The 19,384-nt window shown below is 41.2% G+C and overlaps 1 protein-coding gene across 13 annotated transcripts in view; it reads right to left on the bottom strand.

Annotated features, from left to right (window-relative positions):
• Nucleotides 1-19,384, bottom strand: part of LOC109424340 (collagen alpha-1(XVIII) chain) — a 1,002,865-nt gene that overhangs the window by 585,115 nt on the left and 398,366 nt on the right. For 2 of the 13 annotated variants that reach the window (XM_062854165.1, XM_062854166.1), the window contains exon 2: nucleotides 4,914-6,834. The exons of the other annotated variants lie outside the window; for them this stretch is intronic. In XM_062854165.1, coding sequence (XP_062710149.1) covers nucleotides 4,914-5,063 — 150 coding nt within the window. In that variant the 5' untranslated portion in view covers nucleotides 5,064-6,834. The remainder of the gene's footprint in view (nucleotides 1-4,913; nucleotides 6,835-19,384) is intronic. 13 annotated transcript variants of the gene reach the window in all.

Raw genomic sequence — 19,384 nt, 5'->3', positions numbered from 1 at the left:
CCAGACAAACTTGAAGTTTAAGCTATCTTGCAGATCTCGTACTTGTTTATAGAGCTCCATACCGCGTGGGGTTAGTTCATCGCGTAAAACTATCTTCCGTGTACCATCCGCCAGCGAATGGTCGACAGCCTTGGACAGTAATGGACCGAAGCTACGCTTCTTAGCAATTAGCTCTTCCTTGTACTGCTCTTTCGCAAACACAACTTTAATCGGCGCTGTATCGGCATTTCGTTGTTTAGCTTCAATTGATGACAGCCGCTTTGCTTCCAGAATCGCTTCCTCGGGTAACTCATAACCAACCGCTGCTGACACTTGTTCGACGATCTGGCTGACATCTTCATCCTTCTTCATCGGTATCCCCAACATGATCATATTTCTGGTCAAACTCATTCTGTTCAAACGATCAACCTCCAACTCTAGTTCGTTGACAGTGTTGCACAGCTGGTGATGTTTTTTCTTCAGTTGCTCAGCATCTGATCTTAGAGAAGCCTGATCCTGCTTCAAAGATTTCACATCGGTAAGAAGGGTATCGAGTTTATCGGCCAGAAAGTTTTGAAACTTTTCCATTTCAGAGATAGTGTTTCTCATGTCTTGCACCTCTGAACGAGTTCCTTTGACTTCCGTTAGTACCATGCGTAGTTCTTTCAGTACTTCAGGGTCAGTCGATGAGCTTTGTGATGCCCTTTGGAAGAAATCCTGGCACTCCAAGGAGCAGAAGAAATCCTTTGCTTTAAGCTTCCGTATGGCACTTCCAAAGATGTTTCTGCACTTGAAATGTTCGCATTTATGGCATTGAGCACATTCGATCACTTTTTTTGGATCATTTTCTTCTTTTTTACAAGAAACGCAGTAGATTATATCTTCGGACATTGTTTACAAATTGATACGACACTGACAAAAACCGAACTGATACTTCCGGAACATCCGGAGTGCCCTGGCGGAAGCTATAGTAGAGGACACTTGCATTTTTACTCCAGAACATACCGTGCGGCAGCTCGTTCTTCATGATTTTTCGTCATTAGGATTGTTTTTGCTATGAAAATGACCATTGACCGTTTTGGCCACTTCCTAAACGTCCGAGGTGTCCTGGCGGAACCTGTAAAAAAAGGATACTTCCACACTTATTCCAAAACATACTGTGTGTGACAGCTCAATCTTCATGATCTTCCAAGATCAGGATTCTTATAGCTATAATAACTGTCAATGACTGTCTGTCAGTCTGTCATTCATCCTTGTGGCCACTCCCTGCACTTGTGGAGTGTCCTAGTGGTGACTGTAGTAAAAGACCTTGCACTTTGCCTCCACAACTCATCGTGCGGTTGCTTGTTCTTTATGACTTTTTGTCAATATGACTCTTATAACTATAAAAACGGTCGTTGACCATTTTGGCCATTTCCGGAACATCCAGGGTGCCCTGGTGGAACCTGTAGTAAAGGATTTACTTGCATATTTACTCCTAAATATACTGTGCGGTAGCTCAATCTTCATGATTTTTTTTTATGTTTAGGATTCTTATAGCTATGAAAATTATCATGGACCATTTTGGTCGCTCCCAACATTTGCAGGGTGTCCTTGCGTAATATGTAGTAATCTAATGTGTGATGAATTAGCATTATGGTAAAGTTCTCGAATGAAAAGAAATGAAAATAATGTAATAACCTAACGCTATCCAACTTAAACAGTTTTATCGTTTCATATAGATGAAAGACTCTCCCTTGTTGTTACCTCCGGATTGAAACAAACGTCAAAAGTTGCCTGGTGATGTGAATATAAGTAAGACCAACACTTAATCACTTTTTCCTTCAAAAGATGCCTCCAGGGATTCCTCCAAGAATACTTGCTGGGATTGCTACAGGAATCTATGCTGGGATCCATGTTGTACTGTGATTTTTTCAGGAATTGCCGATGGATTCTTGAAGGTGTTTCTCCAATGCTTCCTCGGTGTTTTTTCTGAGATTCCAACATAGATTCCTCCTGGAAACCCTTCGAGAATCAGTGTTGAGATTCCTCCAGGAATTTCCTTGGGATTTCGTCCATGCATTTCTATAAGAATCTCTTCTGATATTTTTCTAATAATTTTTTCAGTCATTCCTCCTTCGAAACCTCTGGAAGTTTTTCTTTTGAATTTCCTTTAGGAATTCTTGCAGGTATTTCAGGAAATTCTACTGGAACTAACAAATAAATTTATCAAGAAATGCATTCAACAATATCAGGAAGGATTTCTCTTATATTTCCTTGCAGATGCGCCGACGTGGTCAAATTATTGGGGGGGGGGGGGGCAAAGCCTGTTTTTAGTGATTTTTTGTATGGCAAAATTAAAAAAAAATCGTCAAATATTGGGGAGGCAAACCTATGCTTGACCCCCCCCCCCCCACTTAGTTAGCGCCAATGCCTCCTTGAATTACTCCGTGGATTTATACAGAACTTATATAGAAGATTTCCTAAGGATTCATTCAGGATTTCCTCATATGATTCCTTCACGAAATCCTGCTGGTTCTTTGAAGCTCTACTGAGGATGCGTCCAGGGATTTCTCCATCTAAGGATTTCATAATAAAAGCATCTCTATGGATGCCTTCAGTTATTTTTCAACTCTACCATGCTATCTAAGAAATTCTCTGTTAGTTTCTCCACGATTTCACTATAAATTTCCCCGTACGCTTTCGTCTATATATTTTCTGTGTTTACTTCATAATTTCTTCATAGATTTTTTACGGGAACATCTTTTTGTATTGCTTCAAGAAATGCTTTCGATTCATGCTAGAATTTCTCAAGCCATTTCTTCTGGGATTCCTCCAGAAATTGCTCCTGATATAAACCCGGAACTATTTCAGGTATTCCTCCGTGGATTTCTTCGAAGACTGCGATTTCCTCCTTCAGTGTCAATGTCACGGCAAATCATGACGAATGAGTTGCGGCACTTACAATTGGAGTAAAAATGTACGTGTCCTCTTATACAGGTTCCGCTAGGGCACCACAGAAGTGATGGTCAACGATAATGTTAGCTCAGTATCATAACGTCCGAGGCAATAATGTCCCAGGAATTTATGGCGCATTTTTCCGTGGCATAACTTCCAACATGCAGCTACGTCATAAGGTCCAAGGAAAGAAGGCACATAGGATTTTATGACACATCAAATCCTTTGGACGTTATTTCGTATAAACATCTGCCATGGGAACCGACACATTATTGCCCGCATGTTTAGGTCAGGCTCCGAATTTTTTTATGGCTATAGATATTCTATCTTGGAAAATAATGAAGAGCAAACTTCTGCATAGTATGTTCTTTAGTAAAAATTCGAATAAGTTAGCCACGTCGATGAAGGCTCTCACCATGGCGGAAATCGGTTCATAAAAGTCAAATTGTGAACGGTGAAACGGCTTCGCAAGCATCCGGTCAAGTGTCCAAAGTTGAATACGTGTAGAAGCAATTAACGGCAACTGTGCCAGAAGGTTCGGACAATCTATATCGCAGTTCAGGATTTGTGCAACAGTCACTGCTTGTTGGATAGTCCGACGACGCTCCAGAGTGTCGATGCCTACCAAGCGGCAGCGCTCAACGTATGGCGGGAGATTAGCGCGATCCCGCCAAGGTAGTAATCGTAGGGCGTAGCGTACAGACCGTTTTTGAATCCGTTCAAACCTATTGATCTAGTTTGCTTTATATGGACTCCAGACAACTGAGAACGTTTCTATGATTGAACGAACCAGCGAGCAGTACAGCGATTTGAGGCAGTGGATATCGGTGAAATCTTTAGCCGTCCTCATAATGAAGCCTAGCTGTCCATTGGCGCGATCGATGATCTCTGCGCGGCGATCGTTAAATGTTAGTTTGGTGTCAAGCATCCCGATTCCGAAAATATATTCGTTCGACGCTCAGTTTCGCGATTCTTTGGGCCTCGCTTCAACAGTGAATTTTAGTAGACGGCTAATAAATGTCTCTTTATGTAGAAATTGAAAAAAAAAATGTATTTCAGACAAAGTTTTTGAAATTTTTGTATGTTTGCAAAAGCTTTGATAAGTTTTACTAAAGATTTCAGTTTGGATGTTTTGTCAAAAATCCAAGTGTGTTATTTCTTACGAGTAAATATTATCGGTATTTTCGGTCCAATTGATTGGTGCATATGTAGGATAATTTTGTTGAATTTCTGAAATAGTTAGTGTCGAAAAAAAAGTTGCACTGGTTAAAAAAACAAAAAATGCAAAGTTTCTTCAAAATACAAAGAATTATTACCCATAAAGTTTCATTGTATTCTGAAAGGATGAGTTTGCGTGACATTCGTCAGCTATATCTAATGACAAGATTACCTAGATAACCATCACTACACAAAATTCTTTCTCGTGAGTTTTGATAAAACATAGACCTCCACTATTTTTAAGATGAACAGTTGGCTCTTTTATAAGAAGCTACTACTGTTTTCACATCAACTGTCCTGTATCCAATCCAGTTAATTTTCAACAATTTTAATGCTTACATACTATACGCTTTAAGCATACCGAAAATGAACTTAAGTGTTGAGAAGATAATCTGTAACGTAAGACGCTTACTGCCGTGACATCAAAAATAAGAAAGGTTCCGGGAAAATCTCGTAACTCAGTCAAACAACACATGTTGAACATTGTACAAGAATTGTACCATCATTAGTTACCAGTGCGTGAATTCTCATACCCCGGGGGATTTCGCAGAAAATTTTCATCTCCATTACACACATACATACACACACCTATTTATCCCATATGCCTGTTATCCCTTGACCTCAACACCCAAAAATAATTTATACCGGAAACAACTTTATCGCTTTCCCTTTTCCCGTTGAAGAAACTGCCCTGAACCTATAAATAGGCTCCCGTGCGCTGCGCATCTCCGCCGCCTTAAAGACTAATCCATAAAATGAGAATGAGAAAGAAGGCTCACCTGTATCCTGGCGGCAACCCGCTCGTTGTGGTACCGGTCCGGGACGAACCAGCCGCGGGTCGATCCGGTCACCAGAACGATCCCGAGCAGAAAGAAGCACACGAAGGCCACTATGACGGCTTTGGCCCGACCGGACACTACCATCGCCATGATGATGACGGTGTTGGATTGTTGTTTCACTCACTTCCTGTTCGAACGATTTTCACAATTAATCGCCTTGGCCCTTTTTTCTCTCTCTCTCGCTCGGTGCAAGGATATTCGAGGTTTAATTATCGGGCTCGGTGTCGGAAAAAAAATATTGCACTTTAATTGATTAATCCGACATTTGCACCGGCGATTTTTCAACTTTTCGACCACCCATAGCGATGCCGCTGCGTTTCGGGAAATTTATTCCGCAATTATTCATCGATTGATAGAGCAAACAGGGCATCAATTTTATTTATTCAATGTGGTGCATTTTGACGAGAGTTTTTTTTTGTATTATTCTCCGAACGGGGATTGAGTTCCGGCTATTTATTTTACTTTCGAGACGTGAAATTGATGAGATTGAATTAAGCGACGGCGGATCGAGGCATACATGAGGGCGCTCCGGCCCCAGCTGGTTGCCTATGGGTAGGCGCAATTTTTCACTAACTTTTTTCTCCAATTGCTTCGACGCTGGATAACGGCGCGGCTGGAATATTCAATCACTTTCAGCTCACTTCCGTGGCCGCGTGGTACGAAGGGTGCCCGTCGTCGTTGTCGTCGTCGTACCGATTAAGCTTTCCGTGCCTCGGAGTAATAACACTTTTTCTTCGGGTCGTTTGCACTTTCCACCTCTTTTGCTTTGAGTTGCCTAAATCCAGGCGGGCGGCGATAGAGGGAGTTGTCTGATTAATGGAGACACACTTTTCTTTTTCTCGGGTTTAATTCAGGGTGCCCACATACATGAACTCGGGGCAGCACCGGACTCCGGGGGAAACCCAATTAGGGTTGAATGTTTTCGGGAACCTTACGTGGCTAGTACAAGGTAGCTCTTAATGTTAATCGCTTAATTATTTAATTAGGTTTCTCTCTGCTTTCGGTAGGTAATTTCAGTGATAAATCTCCAACAATAAGTAACGCAGGTTGGAAATTTAGAAGAGATTGAACAATAAATATTCGACTCGGTCTCAGTTCAAATCCCCATAACTTCCGACTCAAAATAAACTCTCGTAAAACTTTTAAAATTTAACGATTTTGAATTTTATACCTTTTCACTAAAAAAAAGCTCTCATTCGATCAACATCCACTTAATTGACTCTCGCACGAACGAAAACTTCCGCAATTAAAACTTTCTCCCGCGTTTTCTTCGATAAACTCATAAAATTTCACCTCGCCACTCAACGATATCACAGAACGTATTGATTTTCGCCTTGCCCAGCTTACATCATCGAACGCCACCACCCAATTCCCCACAAATCCGTGTCCGATTTCCTCTTCGAACGGAATCAATAACACCCCTGCAGGCAGCTAATCACACGCCCCCGAATGTCCTGGGGAGCGACCAGCCGACCGAGATTGCGCTTCCAGAACTTCAGTTCCAATCAACTCCCGAGGGCGACGACACTTATTCAATTATGCTAATTATCTTCGGAATCTTCGGACCGGCAGCAGTAAGCACTTTTTGCTTTCCCCTCGATTCCCGTTTCACACCGTGGTTACTACTGCTGTTCATCAGTATCAAATTTTGGTCACGTTTCAGGTTTCTTCCTATTTGGAGGCTATTATTTTGTGGCACACGACGACGGTACATTGACGCTTCACTGGCTCATTTGGCGACGGGTGGTTTTCTTTTCGCCAACAAAAGAGAAGAAAATGCTGACGGCCGACGATGACGGACGAGAAGTTTTCCTCAGGGTCAGCCAAAAACTGATGGGTGTTTTCGATCGGACGTGCGTTTCTGGAAATAAAGCTTGAGTTGTGTTATATTCCCGAGTTTCGGTTCCCAAAAAGTGGCGATTGGTAGCGGAATTGAGCTTTTAATGACTTTACGTGTTTTATTTTGAAATTTATGCCGGCGAAAAGCTGCAATTTATCTAAAAAGTTTTACCGGCTTCTTTACTTTTTATTCTGCTTGAAATACTTGAACCACGAAGACATCACCATGAGACAATTTGATGTTCCCCCATTATCCAAACATTCGGTATCCAATGCTCAATTTTTGACAGTTCAGCAAGTTGGATTGCGTGCACTATCGCGCGATTACACTACTGAGCGCTACCTACAAGATACTCTCTCAAATGTTATGCCACCGTCTATCACCGATTGCAAGAGAGTTTATGGGGCAATATCAAGCTGGATTTATGGGTGAACGCACTACAACGGACCAGATGTTCGCCATCCGCCAGGTGTTGCAGAAATGCCGCGAATACAACGTGCCCACACATCACTTGTTCATCGATTTTAAATGGTATCATAAATCGATCGAGAACAACCATGGTAGATTATGCACGAATACGGGTTCCCGGATAAACTGATACGATTGATCAAGGCGACGATGGATCGAGTGATGTGCGTAGTTCGAGTATCAGGGTCACTCTCGAGCCCCTTCGAATCTCGCAGGGGGTTACGGCAAGGTGATGGTCTTTCGTGCTAACATCGCATTAGAAGGTGTTATAAGGAGAGCGGGGATAAACACGAGTGGAACGATCTTCACAAAATCCGTTCAGCTGCTTGGTTTTGCTGATGATATTGACATTATAGCTCGTAAATTTGAGACGATGGCGGAAACGTACATCCGACTAAAGAGTGGAGCCTGCCGAATCGGATTGATCATTAATGTGTCAAAGACAAAGTATATGATGGCAATAGGCTCAAGGCAGGAATTACAGAGCCCGCCACCCCGAATTTCTATCGACGGCGTTGAAATCAAGGCGGTTGAAGAATTCGTGTACCTGAGTTCACCACCGACAACGACACCAGCAGAGAAATTAAGAGACGCATTGTGGCAGGAAATTGAGCTTATTTTGGATTCCGCAGAACTCTACGATGGAACAAAGTTCGCCGTCACATGAAGTTAACTATCTACAAAACGGCTGATTAGACCGGTAGTCCTCTATAGGCACGAAGCATGGAGCCTACGTGCAGAGGACCAACGCGCCCTTGGAGTTTTCGAACGGAAGGTGTTGCGTACCAGCTACGGCGGAGTGCAGATGGAAGACGGGACTTCCTCCTCTCCTCTCCTTGGCGTAACGTCCTCACTGGGACAAAGCCTGCTTCTCAGCTTAGTGTTCTATGAGCACTTCCACAGTTATTAACTGAGAGCTTCCTCTGCCAATGACCATTTTTGCATGCGTGTATCGTGTGGCAGGCACGAAGATACTCTATGCCCAAGGAAGTCAAGGAAATTTCCTTTACGAAAAGATCCTGGACCGACCGGGAATCGAACCCGTCACCCTCAGCATGGTCATGCTGAATACCCGTGCGTTTACCGCCTCGGCTATATGGGCCCAGGGGGGAAGACGGGACTTGGAGGAGGCGAATGGACCACGAGCTGCATCAGTTGTTGAGAAAACTGACCATCGTCCACCCCACGAAAATCGGGAGGCTACGGTGGGTGGGTCACGTCACTAGGATGTCGGATAGCAACCCGTCTAAAATGGTTCTCGAGAGTCACCCGACCGGTACAAGAAGGCGTGATGCGCAGCGAGCTAGATGGGTCGATCAAGTACAGGACGATCTGCGGACCCTTCGCAGAGTGTTGAACAGGAGACACACAGCCATAGACCGAGTGAAATGGAGACGGCTACTATGGCACGGTCCATAAACTACGCAGACTTTTTTTAGGCCATCTCACAACCTCACCCTCCCCACCCCCCCTCCCGTAAACAAAATTTTCGAAATTTATGAAGCGTTGACTTGTTGACTTTGGCCAGACACCTAACCCCTTCCCTATGCACAACAGAGGCCTTTCAGACCTTAGTCTGACCGGTAAGTAAGATAAGGTAAAGCCTTAAATGGTTTATGGCTTTGAAACAAATACTCAGTCGCGAACAGAATCTGTGAGGCACCAAGGCAAACTTCCCAGTATTATCTCTCACTGCTTTAGGGTAGTCAACTTTTACTACCCGCGTGACTTGTGGGTCAGCCAAAACACCAACTACAAAAATCAAAACACAACAACAAGTGCCAACGGGCATTCGCAACTAAACACTGGGCAGTGGGCACTGATCAGGGAAATTTGCTGGAGTAACTCGATGTTCCAGTTGACCATCAATCAATTTGGAAGATCCAGAGAACTGCAAGATGGAAGACAGCGACGAAGGCGATCGTGTAAGCGTCGCTATGAAGACATTAGGCGTATTAACTGTTGCAAATCCGGAAAAAGTGGAGTGAATAAAGCTGAGTGGTGTTATTTAAAAGTGACTGAAAGAATCATTAGATCAGGTCTATGGAAAAACGAAGCCTATTTGCTTTAGCCAATCAAGTGGTCGAAAGCCACACGTGACGGCCTATCAACCCAAGTTACACGCTTGTCACAGAGGAATCAAGGCAGCGCAGGTTTTGTTAAGTAGAAGTCACTAAAAGTAACAGCTGTGACTTACTCTTCTGTGACAAGTGCGTTACTTGGGAAGCTCAATTCCAGTAAATCCCTAAGGGGCTGTTCATAAACCACGTAGACCAAAATTTGGCCATCTCAGACCCCCCCCCTCCCCCCTCGTAGACTTTTGTCCATACAAATATTTTGAAATTTGTATGGAGCGTAGACTTTGGCTAGACCCCCCCCCTCCCCCAAAAAAGTCTACGTGGTTTATGAACGGCCCCTAAACAAATCATTGATGAACAAGAGAAGGGGTAGATATTGTCCACACACAACCCTGTACACAGTATGAAAGACGCGAACAGAGAGACAAACAAAGAAGCTGAATGCGTTAAACCCGAGAATCTTAAAGTCCTAGGTAAACAGTCAACTGATGAATGCAAAAGTCCCAGGTACGAAACAAAAGGACTAAGCTGGTCATATTCTACTGGGGAATTCGAAGGTACCTGGTAAGATGGCAGAAGCTGATAGAAAGCTTTCCGGAATCTGAACTTCCACTTCTTCCTGAAATCCGTCATTAACGGTGGTTGGGAATCACGGAAAATACCGCAGATACGTATAGGAATAATACAAAAAGACAATTCGACTACAACTCTAGCAACACAACTTCTTTTACTGGCTTAAGGCTCAAGTATCAGAAAATAGGGAACTTCAAGCAGTTTTTTCATTGTAAATCAAAAGAATTGGTAAACAAATGTTAGTTTTGACCGAGAAAACTGTTCGAATAAGTGTAATCAGTTTCGTACCTTTTAATTCCGCCCTATGTTGCTTATCCTTTGACAGATACGCGTATTTCAACTGCCACTATTGTAATCTTCCTCAGTGAGTGGATAACTACTGACACTGAGGAAGATTACAAGTGGTAGTCGAAATACGCGTATCTGTCAAAGGATAAGCAACATAGGGCGGAATTGAAAGGTACGAAACTGATTACACTCATTCGAAGAGGGTATTCTGCTTAGAGGGTTCGAAAAGTCGGTACAAGAACGAGAAAACTGCTTCGAAATGTTTTTTTAAAAAAAAAAAGACACGGACACGTTCAATGCTTCCAGTGACCTTTTCGCTCTTTGAAGGAAGCACGACACTAGACAACGGACTAGCATGCAACGCCCAGTGGCACAGCCGAAAACTTTTCCTGACAGCTGCGGCGGGAATCGAACCCGCGCTCCTCAGCACGATGCGACTAAGAGCTTGGTGACCCTAGCCGCACGACCACGGAGCCGCACAAAATGTTTGATGATGACGATTTTTTTTTTTTTTTTTTTTTTTTTTTAAAAAGTGAAGTTTTATTTGTCAGTTCATGTTTTACAGTTTTGAATTTAAAAATCTAAATCTAGGTAGAAATTCAGAGCATTAACATCAATTCTAGCGTTACAATCATTAACGATCACTTCAATGGCGAATTGTTGTTGTTAATATACCATCATTATTATAGGGGAACTTATATATTTTCGGCAGTTTTGTTTTCTTCGTCATGGAAGTTTTTTTTTTAAATCTATTGAACTCGGCCTCGATACTTTACCAACCTAGCTAACTGATACGACTAACTTTTTCAGGGGATTTGGTCAACAAAACCCCCTCATAGCGAAGAGAATAAACCTGCCGACAATATCCAAAGTCACCCTCGTAGTAGAGGATCGAGGGGAAGAGATGTAAAACCGATGTTCCACAGCTTATGGCTAGTTTCCACCTGGTAAGTACTGTGTAAAAAGATAGGACAAGTAATGGTCACGTTAAACTTTTGCATTCAAAATTACTTAAGCGTTCGCAGTTGACAAGTAATTTGCAGCCAGAAATATTTGCCAACAGATGGCACTGTCATACGATGCTGTCAGTCACGTTGCTAATTTTCCGTACGGAATAATATGTCGATGTATTATTCCGTGAGCAAAAGTGACATTTCTCTTTCTTTTTTGTTTCTTCTTTCGCACCAAAGACGTCAGTGTACACAGGGTCAAATGTTTGACAAGGAAAGAACTCATCAATTTGAAGCGGAAAACGCAATGAGGCCGGCAACGGAATGAGGAAGCACTGCGGTATCACGCCCGAAACCGGTCGACGTAAAGGTAATTTTAATCTTTTCTTGACGATTGTAAGAACGATAAGTGTTATGTCTTGTCTCATTTCGCGTCTCGTGTGTGACTGCGGTATGTTCTAAAAAAAATCAGCAAGTATGCCGCTGCGGTAAAACACAATGAGCGCAGATTTCCTGCGGTTAATTTCAAAACAACTTCAGTTCAGTGAATTGTTTGTTTCCTGGAAGAAAGGAATTATGTGAGAATCTGCAGCATTGTTCTTGCTCTGTCTTGTTCTATCGAAAGAAATCTGAGGTTTCCTAGTTCTCGAAAATTCCTATAAGAGTTCTTTCAGGAGTTCCCAAATATTTCCTCTAGAACAGCGCTTCCCAAACTGTGCGCCGCGGCGCCCCGGTGCGCCGTGAACATTTCGCAGGTGCGCCGCAGGCTTTTGAGCCAAACAAGGAAAAAAAAACAGAATTTAATATGGGAATGTCTTTTTATTTTTTTTATTTTTAGAAATTCCAATCTTCGTATATTCTATGTAATTTCTGGTAACCTCTTAAGTGGCTACAATGGGCTGTAACTTTGGTTCTAGTGCTCCAATCTTCATGAAATTTGGAATGTGTATTGTCTAGCTAGTATACCTTCAGTTAGAAAGTTAGATTTTTCTCCCTAAAAAAGTCTTGAAACATTTTTATTTCCGAATTTGTAAAATTCCAAGTTTAATGAAATTTTTGTTGAGATTTTAAACCTGATTTTTGGATTTCCAATGCATCAGTTGAGTTGTCAATTTCCAAACAGCATGTAATCAAAAGTAAACATTTCAAAAATTTTATTAAAGTTTTTACATATTTCAAAAATAATTTCCGTCAGTCTCCCGATCTTTATGTTGTTTCTTGCTTTTCGGGAAAACCTTTTTGCTATTATTACTATCTCAGAATACTTTTGCAAGTTGTCTTTTTTGTGCTAGTAGGTCACACCCAAGGTCACATTTTAAAGTTGATTATCTTGATGGAAACATAAGAGATCGAAATCTTTGTAACTTTTGATCTCATTAAGATCTTTTCCGAAGCTCTTTGAGGAACGGGACATTGAGACTTTTTTTTTATAAAGTTTGTACCCCAAAGACACTCCTTACAGTCAATCAACTTTTGGAATATTCGTGCAAAAGTAGTCATCCAAACTTCATGCGGAAGATAGCCCTTCAAGCTTTCCTCAAGAGATAATGATCAAATGCATGGTAATGAATAAACCATCATCAACCTTTTCCTAAATATTTTAGTTTTGTATCTAAGTTTGCTGAAATTTTTATACTACATACTTGATTTAACATTTTGAAAGTTTGAAATTCACGCAAAAATTATCAAAGTATTCCACCAGCAATGCTGGTTTTGGTTGAATTATTATAAATCAGCAGCTAGCTTTAGATGTTGAAGTTTCTGACATATTTGTTTAGTTTGTGCGATAAATAAATATGACTATTTATATTTCACGTGTATTTATGAAATCCTTAAGCATTTTTTCTCAAAAAGACATTTTGAGAAAATAAATTTTATTTGGATTTTGAGAAAACAAGGTAATTCTTCACAATGTAAAATTTAAATATTTGAGCTGAAGGTTGTTTCAAAATAATGACAACTTTCTGTATAAAAAAAAATGTTGGTGCGCCGCGACATTTTTGAAAATTTCAAAAGGCGCCACGATAGTAAAAAGTTTGGGAACCTCTGCTCTAGAATGTCCCCCAGGAGTAAACGGGAATTCATCCAGAAGTTCTCTTCCAGTTCTTCCTCCAGGAGATTATCCCTCCGGAGTTACCCGGATATTCTCGTGGGAGTTCCCTGGGAATGCCTCCAAAAGTTCCCCGTTAATTCCTTCAGGTGTTTGCCGGGAGTATATGATATACACTCAGGCGAATGAAGGGGAAAAAGCAAATACACGAAAATTATGGCAGCGTTCATCGTTGTTCACGTTCACCCGTTGACTCATGCGGTACGGGACTGCAATCGCAAGGCGAATGTCTTGAAAGGATCACACGTGAATGTATTCCTTCAATCGCGGCGATTCTTTCGTTTCGTTCGTCGTACTGCTGCTGATGCTGATGGTGCTAGTTTTATCTAATCCTGGGTTGGGGGTATTAAGCAATTGCGTGTTTTAACTAATTAGGAAATTAACTAGTATCGATGGTAAATATGAAAGGGTCTATAGATATCCACGTAATTTGAAATCAGGCAATTTTACTAGTGCATGTGGATAACATCGCCAAACGTACATTATTTTTTTGGGCTTATAGCAAAGATGGGCAAATTTCTGATTTGGGCCTGTCCATAAACTACGTAGACTCTTAGAGGGGGACGGGGGGGGGGTCTGGTCAAAGTCTACGCCTACGCTCCATACAAACTTCGAATATTTTGTATGAACAAAAGTCTACGAGGGGGGAGGGGGTCTGAGATGGCCGAAAAAAGTCTACGTAGTTTATGGACAGCTCCTTTAGGGAAACAATATTATAATATAACCGGAAAGGGCAATAAATTATCAAGTTTACATACTTGACAAAGGAAAGAAAATATTGCCGCTATGTTGTACCGTGTTTTAATAGATCAGGAGAATTATTACTCTGGTTTATTATGTTTTTAATGTTAACCAAAGAATTCACTATTTCACTAATTTTGACAGTTACATTTTGGCCAAACATTACAGGGCAAACAAAAATATATTTGTCACTCTCAAAATCAAATAGGAGCAGACTGAATCAAAGAAAAAGCCGCAATGTATTTGTCAAAAGTGGTCAAATATTTATCGCTCAGGCAAACCAGGCACAAATCGGCGAGTCTGATCCTCATCAATGTCCTGGCGGCGCGGTAGACATACATGCATTCAAGTAAGGTAGAAGTATGTAGAAATATTTCCTGATAGAAAAGCTGATAGAAAGCTAGCACCGAGGCTAGCACATCTCATCATGATACATGGTACAATAGTAGATATATTTTACCGAATCAACCGTTTCCGCGCCGCACCATCTGCACAATGTCACCGACAAGGTCAACGCATTTTCCCCCTTTGCCCTCGCACGACCAAGGAAATATAACACGAATAGACATGCTTTACCTTCCCATCTAGCAATAAATCAAGAAAACGCACCAAACCCGCAAAATAATATCTATTGTCATAACAATCACGCGAATGCAATCTTTCATTCACACTGAATCTAAAATTTGATTCGTGTGTGAACGTTCGCGTAAAGATTCATTGAATCACTGCCCAACCGAAGAACCACGATCGACATGATTCAATTGCTTCGGTGCCATTCTCTTTATGCAATCTTTCTTTCTGCAGTTCATTTGTATTGAGACTCGGTGGAGTTCTTTGGAACGGATTGATCTAACCGTGAGCGAACGATACAAAGCAATCAAAACAGAGAGCGCAGTTGGCAAGATGAATGTGAGCGAATGAATTTTCCCGTGCCTGAGCATATCCAGGAGTTCCCCGTGAATTGTTGTAGGATTTCCCCGGAAATTCCTTCAGGAGTTTCCCAGGACCTCATCTAAAATTACCTCGGAAATTCCAGCTGAAGTTCACCAATAATTCCACCAGGAAGTTTCCGGGAAATTTTCCAGAAGCTCCTCTGAAATTCGTGAGCAATTCTTCCAGACTTCCTGCAGGACTTCCCCGGAGGGATTCCTGGAGGAATTTCCCGAAGGAATACCCAAAGAAATTTATGAAGCAATCACCAGAGGATCTTCTAGAGCAAATCTCCAGAAATTCCTTCTGAGATTTCTCCAATAATTCCTCCGGAGATTCCTCCAAAAGACTCCCTCAGGAATTCCCCTGGAGATTTTTCCAAGGAATCCTCGAGGAATCTCTGGGGAAATTCCTGGAGGAATCTTTGGAGGAATTCCTGGAGGAATCTCCGGAGGAATTTCTGGAGAAATTCTGGGAGGAATTTCTGGAGGAATCTCCGGAAGGTTTTCCCCGAGGAGTTTCCGAAAAAATACTGCAGGAATCTCTGGAGGAATCTTTGGAGGAATTATTAGAGAAATCTCAGGAGGAATTTCTGGAGAAATCTCCTGAGTAGGAATCTCCGGAGGAATTCCTGAATGTAGCTACCTAGAGGAATCTCCGGAGATATTATTGGAGAAATCTCCCTGATGCCTCTCCTGATGTAATCTTAAAAGAAAATCCTGTAGAAATACCAGAAGAAACTATAAAATCCCAAAAGGAATTCCTTGACGATTCATAAGAAACGCCCAGAGAAAACCTACAGGAATCCCAAATAGTTCTATTTTAGAAAAAAAAAACCTCGTGGAGAAATCTTAGAATGCATTATTATAGAAACCCTAGAAGGAACTCTTGGAATGATCCCGGAAGGAATTCCTGCAGGAATCTCCGAATAAATGAACCCCGGAAAAATATACTACAGAAATTCCGGTTGAAATTATTGGAGGATGTTTCGAAAAAACTCCTAGTAGAATCTTAGAAAACACCTCTGGAGAACACACTGAAGGAAATCCTGAAATGCAAATCTCAGACACGTTTTATGAGAATCCCCAGCGGACTCCTGATGGATGTTCCGGTGGAACACCTGGAAAAAAAATCGAGATGATTTTCTGCGTAGTCCCAGAGAAACAACCTTCGAACGGAATGCCAGAAGATTCATCACAAAGAATCCTTCGTGGATCTTCATAAAATTTCCCGTGAAGCTTTGTCCCAGTATTTCTTCAACAACTCCAGAAAATAACCGCCAGAGTCCTCTCACCGTATTCCGAACCCCTAAATTAGTTCTCTCTGTAATACCATTGAAAGTTCCCCCAGAATCCCAGCGCAATGTCTTTCATCAGTATTTTCCTTGGAAAGCTTCCCAGCTCCGTTGGAATCTCACTATCTGGATTTTCGCCAGAATCCTACCCAAAAGTTTTAAATTGAATCATTTTCCCCACACGCGCGCAAAAAAGTACATTTTAATTTCAACAACATTTCCTGAGGAAACGAACGAAATTTCTCTTAGTCCAAATCGTGAACAACCTGGTGCCCTTTTCTTCACATCCTTCTTACAGCATCGTTTCATTAAAATGCTGTCAGTTAAGCAAATCTTCATTACACCAACGAACCTAACCTCAAAATGACTGACAATTCTGAGGTCATTTTGACAGATTTTACATGAGCATGAAAAGGACGGCAACATGATCGATAAAGTAGAATATATGATCCGTCTTTTTCGTGCATGTGTGTTGTCTGTCAAAATGACCTGAGAATTGTCAAACATTTTCATGGCTAGCTTTGTTGGTGTAATACGGAAAAAGGTTAAATTTTACTTGAGCGCTCTACTTGGCAACAGGAAACTTAGCTTTAACTGTTAACAACTGGTAAAAAAAAATATAACCCATGCTCTCTCTCTCTCTCTTCTTGGCGTAACGTACTCATTGGGACAAAGCCTGCTTCTCAGCTTAGTGTTCTATGAGCACTTCCACAGTTATTAACTGAGAGCTTCCTCTGACAATGACCATTTTGCATGCGTATATCGGAGGGAGTTGAATTGTTGGCGGTGGATGAAAATGTAATTTCCAGATCGGAATTCCTGGTAGCCTACGTGTTAAAATGGGCAATGAAAAACACTAAACTGAACTTCTGGAGGAATTCCAGAAGCATCTGCAGGAGTTCCAAACGGAACTGTTCGAGTAAACCTGAAAAGAGTTTCTAGATGAATCCTGGAAAGAGGCTTAAAGAATCCTGGAAGCAGTTTCTGAAAGAATTCCAGAAGAACTTCAAGGAAGAATTGTGATAAGAGTTCTCAGAAGAACTCCCGGAGGAAGTTTCCGTAAGAATCCCCGAAGGAGTTCCTGAAGAAATTCCTGAATTGTGCTGACATAATCCCACAAGATTTTCCCGGAATTCTTGAGGCAACTCCAGAAGTAGTCACTCTAAGAATCTCGGAAGAAGCTCCTGGAAGAATTCCGGAGACGTTTTTGAAAGAATACTTGAAGAAGTTCTTGTAGACTTCTTGGAAAGATCTCCGAAGAAATCCCAGAAGGAACTCCGGAAGGAATCTCGCTGAAACTTTTGGAAGGAATCCTAGATGGAATTTTGGAAGGAGAATCCAGGAGGAAATCCCGGCAAAACAGCTGGAGTTCCTAGGCATATTTTTCAGGAATATCTTCTTGAAATAAAAAAAAACTCTTGAAGACATTCCAAAAATTGATTCGGAGTATTAGTTTCCAGTATATTGCACTTGAAAACAGATTCTTATGCATTCATCCGACGTCAAAAACGTTTTAGATGCAACAGACTGGACCCCAAATCAACATATCACAGTCGTATCTCTTAGAACATTTCAAAAGAAACTATTGGTAATCTAGGATGGAATTCCTGGAGAATTCCCGAAACTTCTGTAGAAATCCCTTTAAGTCCTAGAAGGAATATCTGAAGGAATCCTTTCAGGACAGCAGTTTCTGAAGGAACCTTCTAGGAATCTCATCATGGATCCCAAAAGGAAACTTCTGAAGAAACCCCAAAATAAATCTCAGATGAAGCTCCCTGTGAAATCACAGAAGTAAATTCTAGAGGAATCCTAGAATAAATACGTGAAGAAACCACGAAATAAATTTCTAGTTGAATCAAAGAAAAAATGCCGGGTTAACGCTAGAAGGAATCTCTGAATCAATTATAAGATAAATTCCGCAAGAAAACTTTGAAGGAATTTTGGAACTCCTGAGATATTATCAGGAGTTATTTCTTAAGAAATTCAAAACAAAACAAATCCCTGGAAGAATCTCAGGAGTACTTCCTAGAGGAATCCTGGCAGGAGCTCTTGAAACTCTTGGAAGAACCCCACAGGGAGCTTCTGAAGAAATCCTCAACAAACCCAATCTCATCAAGAGCTCCCTGGCAATCTCACGAGCAATTCCTGGAGGAGCCCTGGAACAAATTAGTAGAAAACCGCGAAAGATTTCTTGGAAGCATTTCAGATGTAATTTCTGTGGAATAACAGAAGCAGAAGTAAATCATAAATCAGCACACCTCCCCACGCATGCGAATCTCACATGCTGAATTAGATCAAACCACCTTAGCAACATTTTTCTACGTCCGAAAGCTGACGAGCTGTCTCTAAGTTCGAATCGTAGGGGAGACTGAGGAAACTTGATCCGTGGGGATACTTGTCCCCTCCATTTTTACGCGGAAATAAAAACAGTTTTCTTCTAGCATATTTTATTTTTCAAAACTACATCTGGACCAAAGGCTATGTTTTAGCTACAATGTGCATTGCATTTTTATTTACCGGCTTTTTTCTTGCTTTCAGCCCTTCAGAACTCTTTTTGGCAATTTCATAAAATCTCAATAACTTTGTAAAAATCAAACCGTCTCAAATTTCACGGCATATTAAAGTTTCTCGAAAATAATATCAAAAATATTTTTTCAAATAAGGTTATTTTATTAAGTGCAACTGAATATATACATCATGACATGGGGAGTCTTGATCCCTTGAGGTGTTACACACATATTAGCGAATCATAAATTCTATTCGGAAGCCTCTATTTACTTGGAATTCTAATATATTCAATGATAAAATATGTCAAATAATTATTAAGTTAGTACCGTAAACTGGGGTGTAGTTGATCAGTGGGGTGAACCTGATCACTCAATTACCCGTCTCGGAAGTTTTTTCCCTTCAAATAAGCCAAGTGCTCAAAGGGGGATCAAGTGTCACCCATTTTTGTAAAATACGTCATAAGACAGTCCTCCATAAAAAGCCAGTTTTGAACAATTAAACAATAGTTTGAAGTCCTTCTGTTGTATAAAATTTTGCAATAGATGTTTACCTGCCATTCTGTGCGAAAATCGAATTTAGCCTGAATCATATCTAGAGAAATAACGAACTGGAAGGAACTTCATGTAGTAGA

Source organism: Aedes albopictus, chromosome 2 (assembly GCF_035046485.1).
Source record: "Aedes albopictus strain Foshan chromosome 2, AalbF5, whole genome shotgun sequence".
Classification (NCBI taxonomy): domain Eukaryota; kingdom Metazoa; phylum Arthropoda; class Insecta; order Diptera; family Culicidae; genus Aedes; species Aedes albopictus.
Note: the sequence above shows the minus strand (reverse complement) of the source record. Positions and strands in the feature narration are given on the sequence as shown.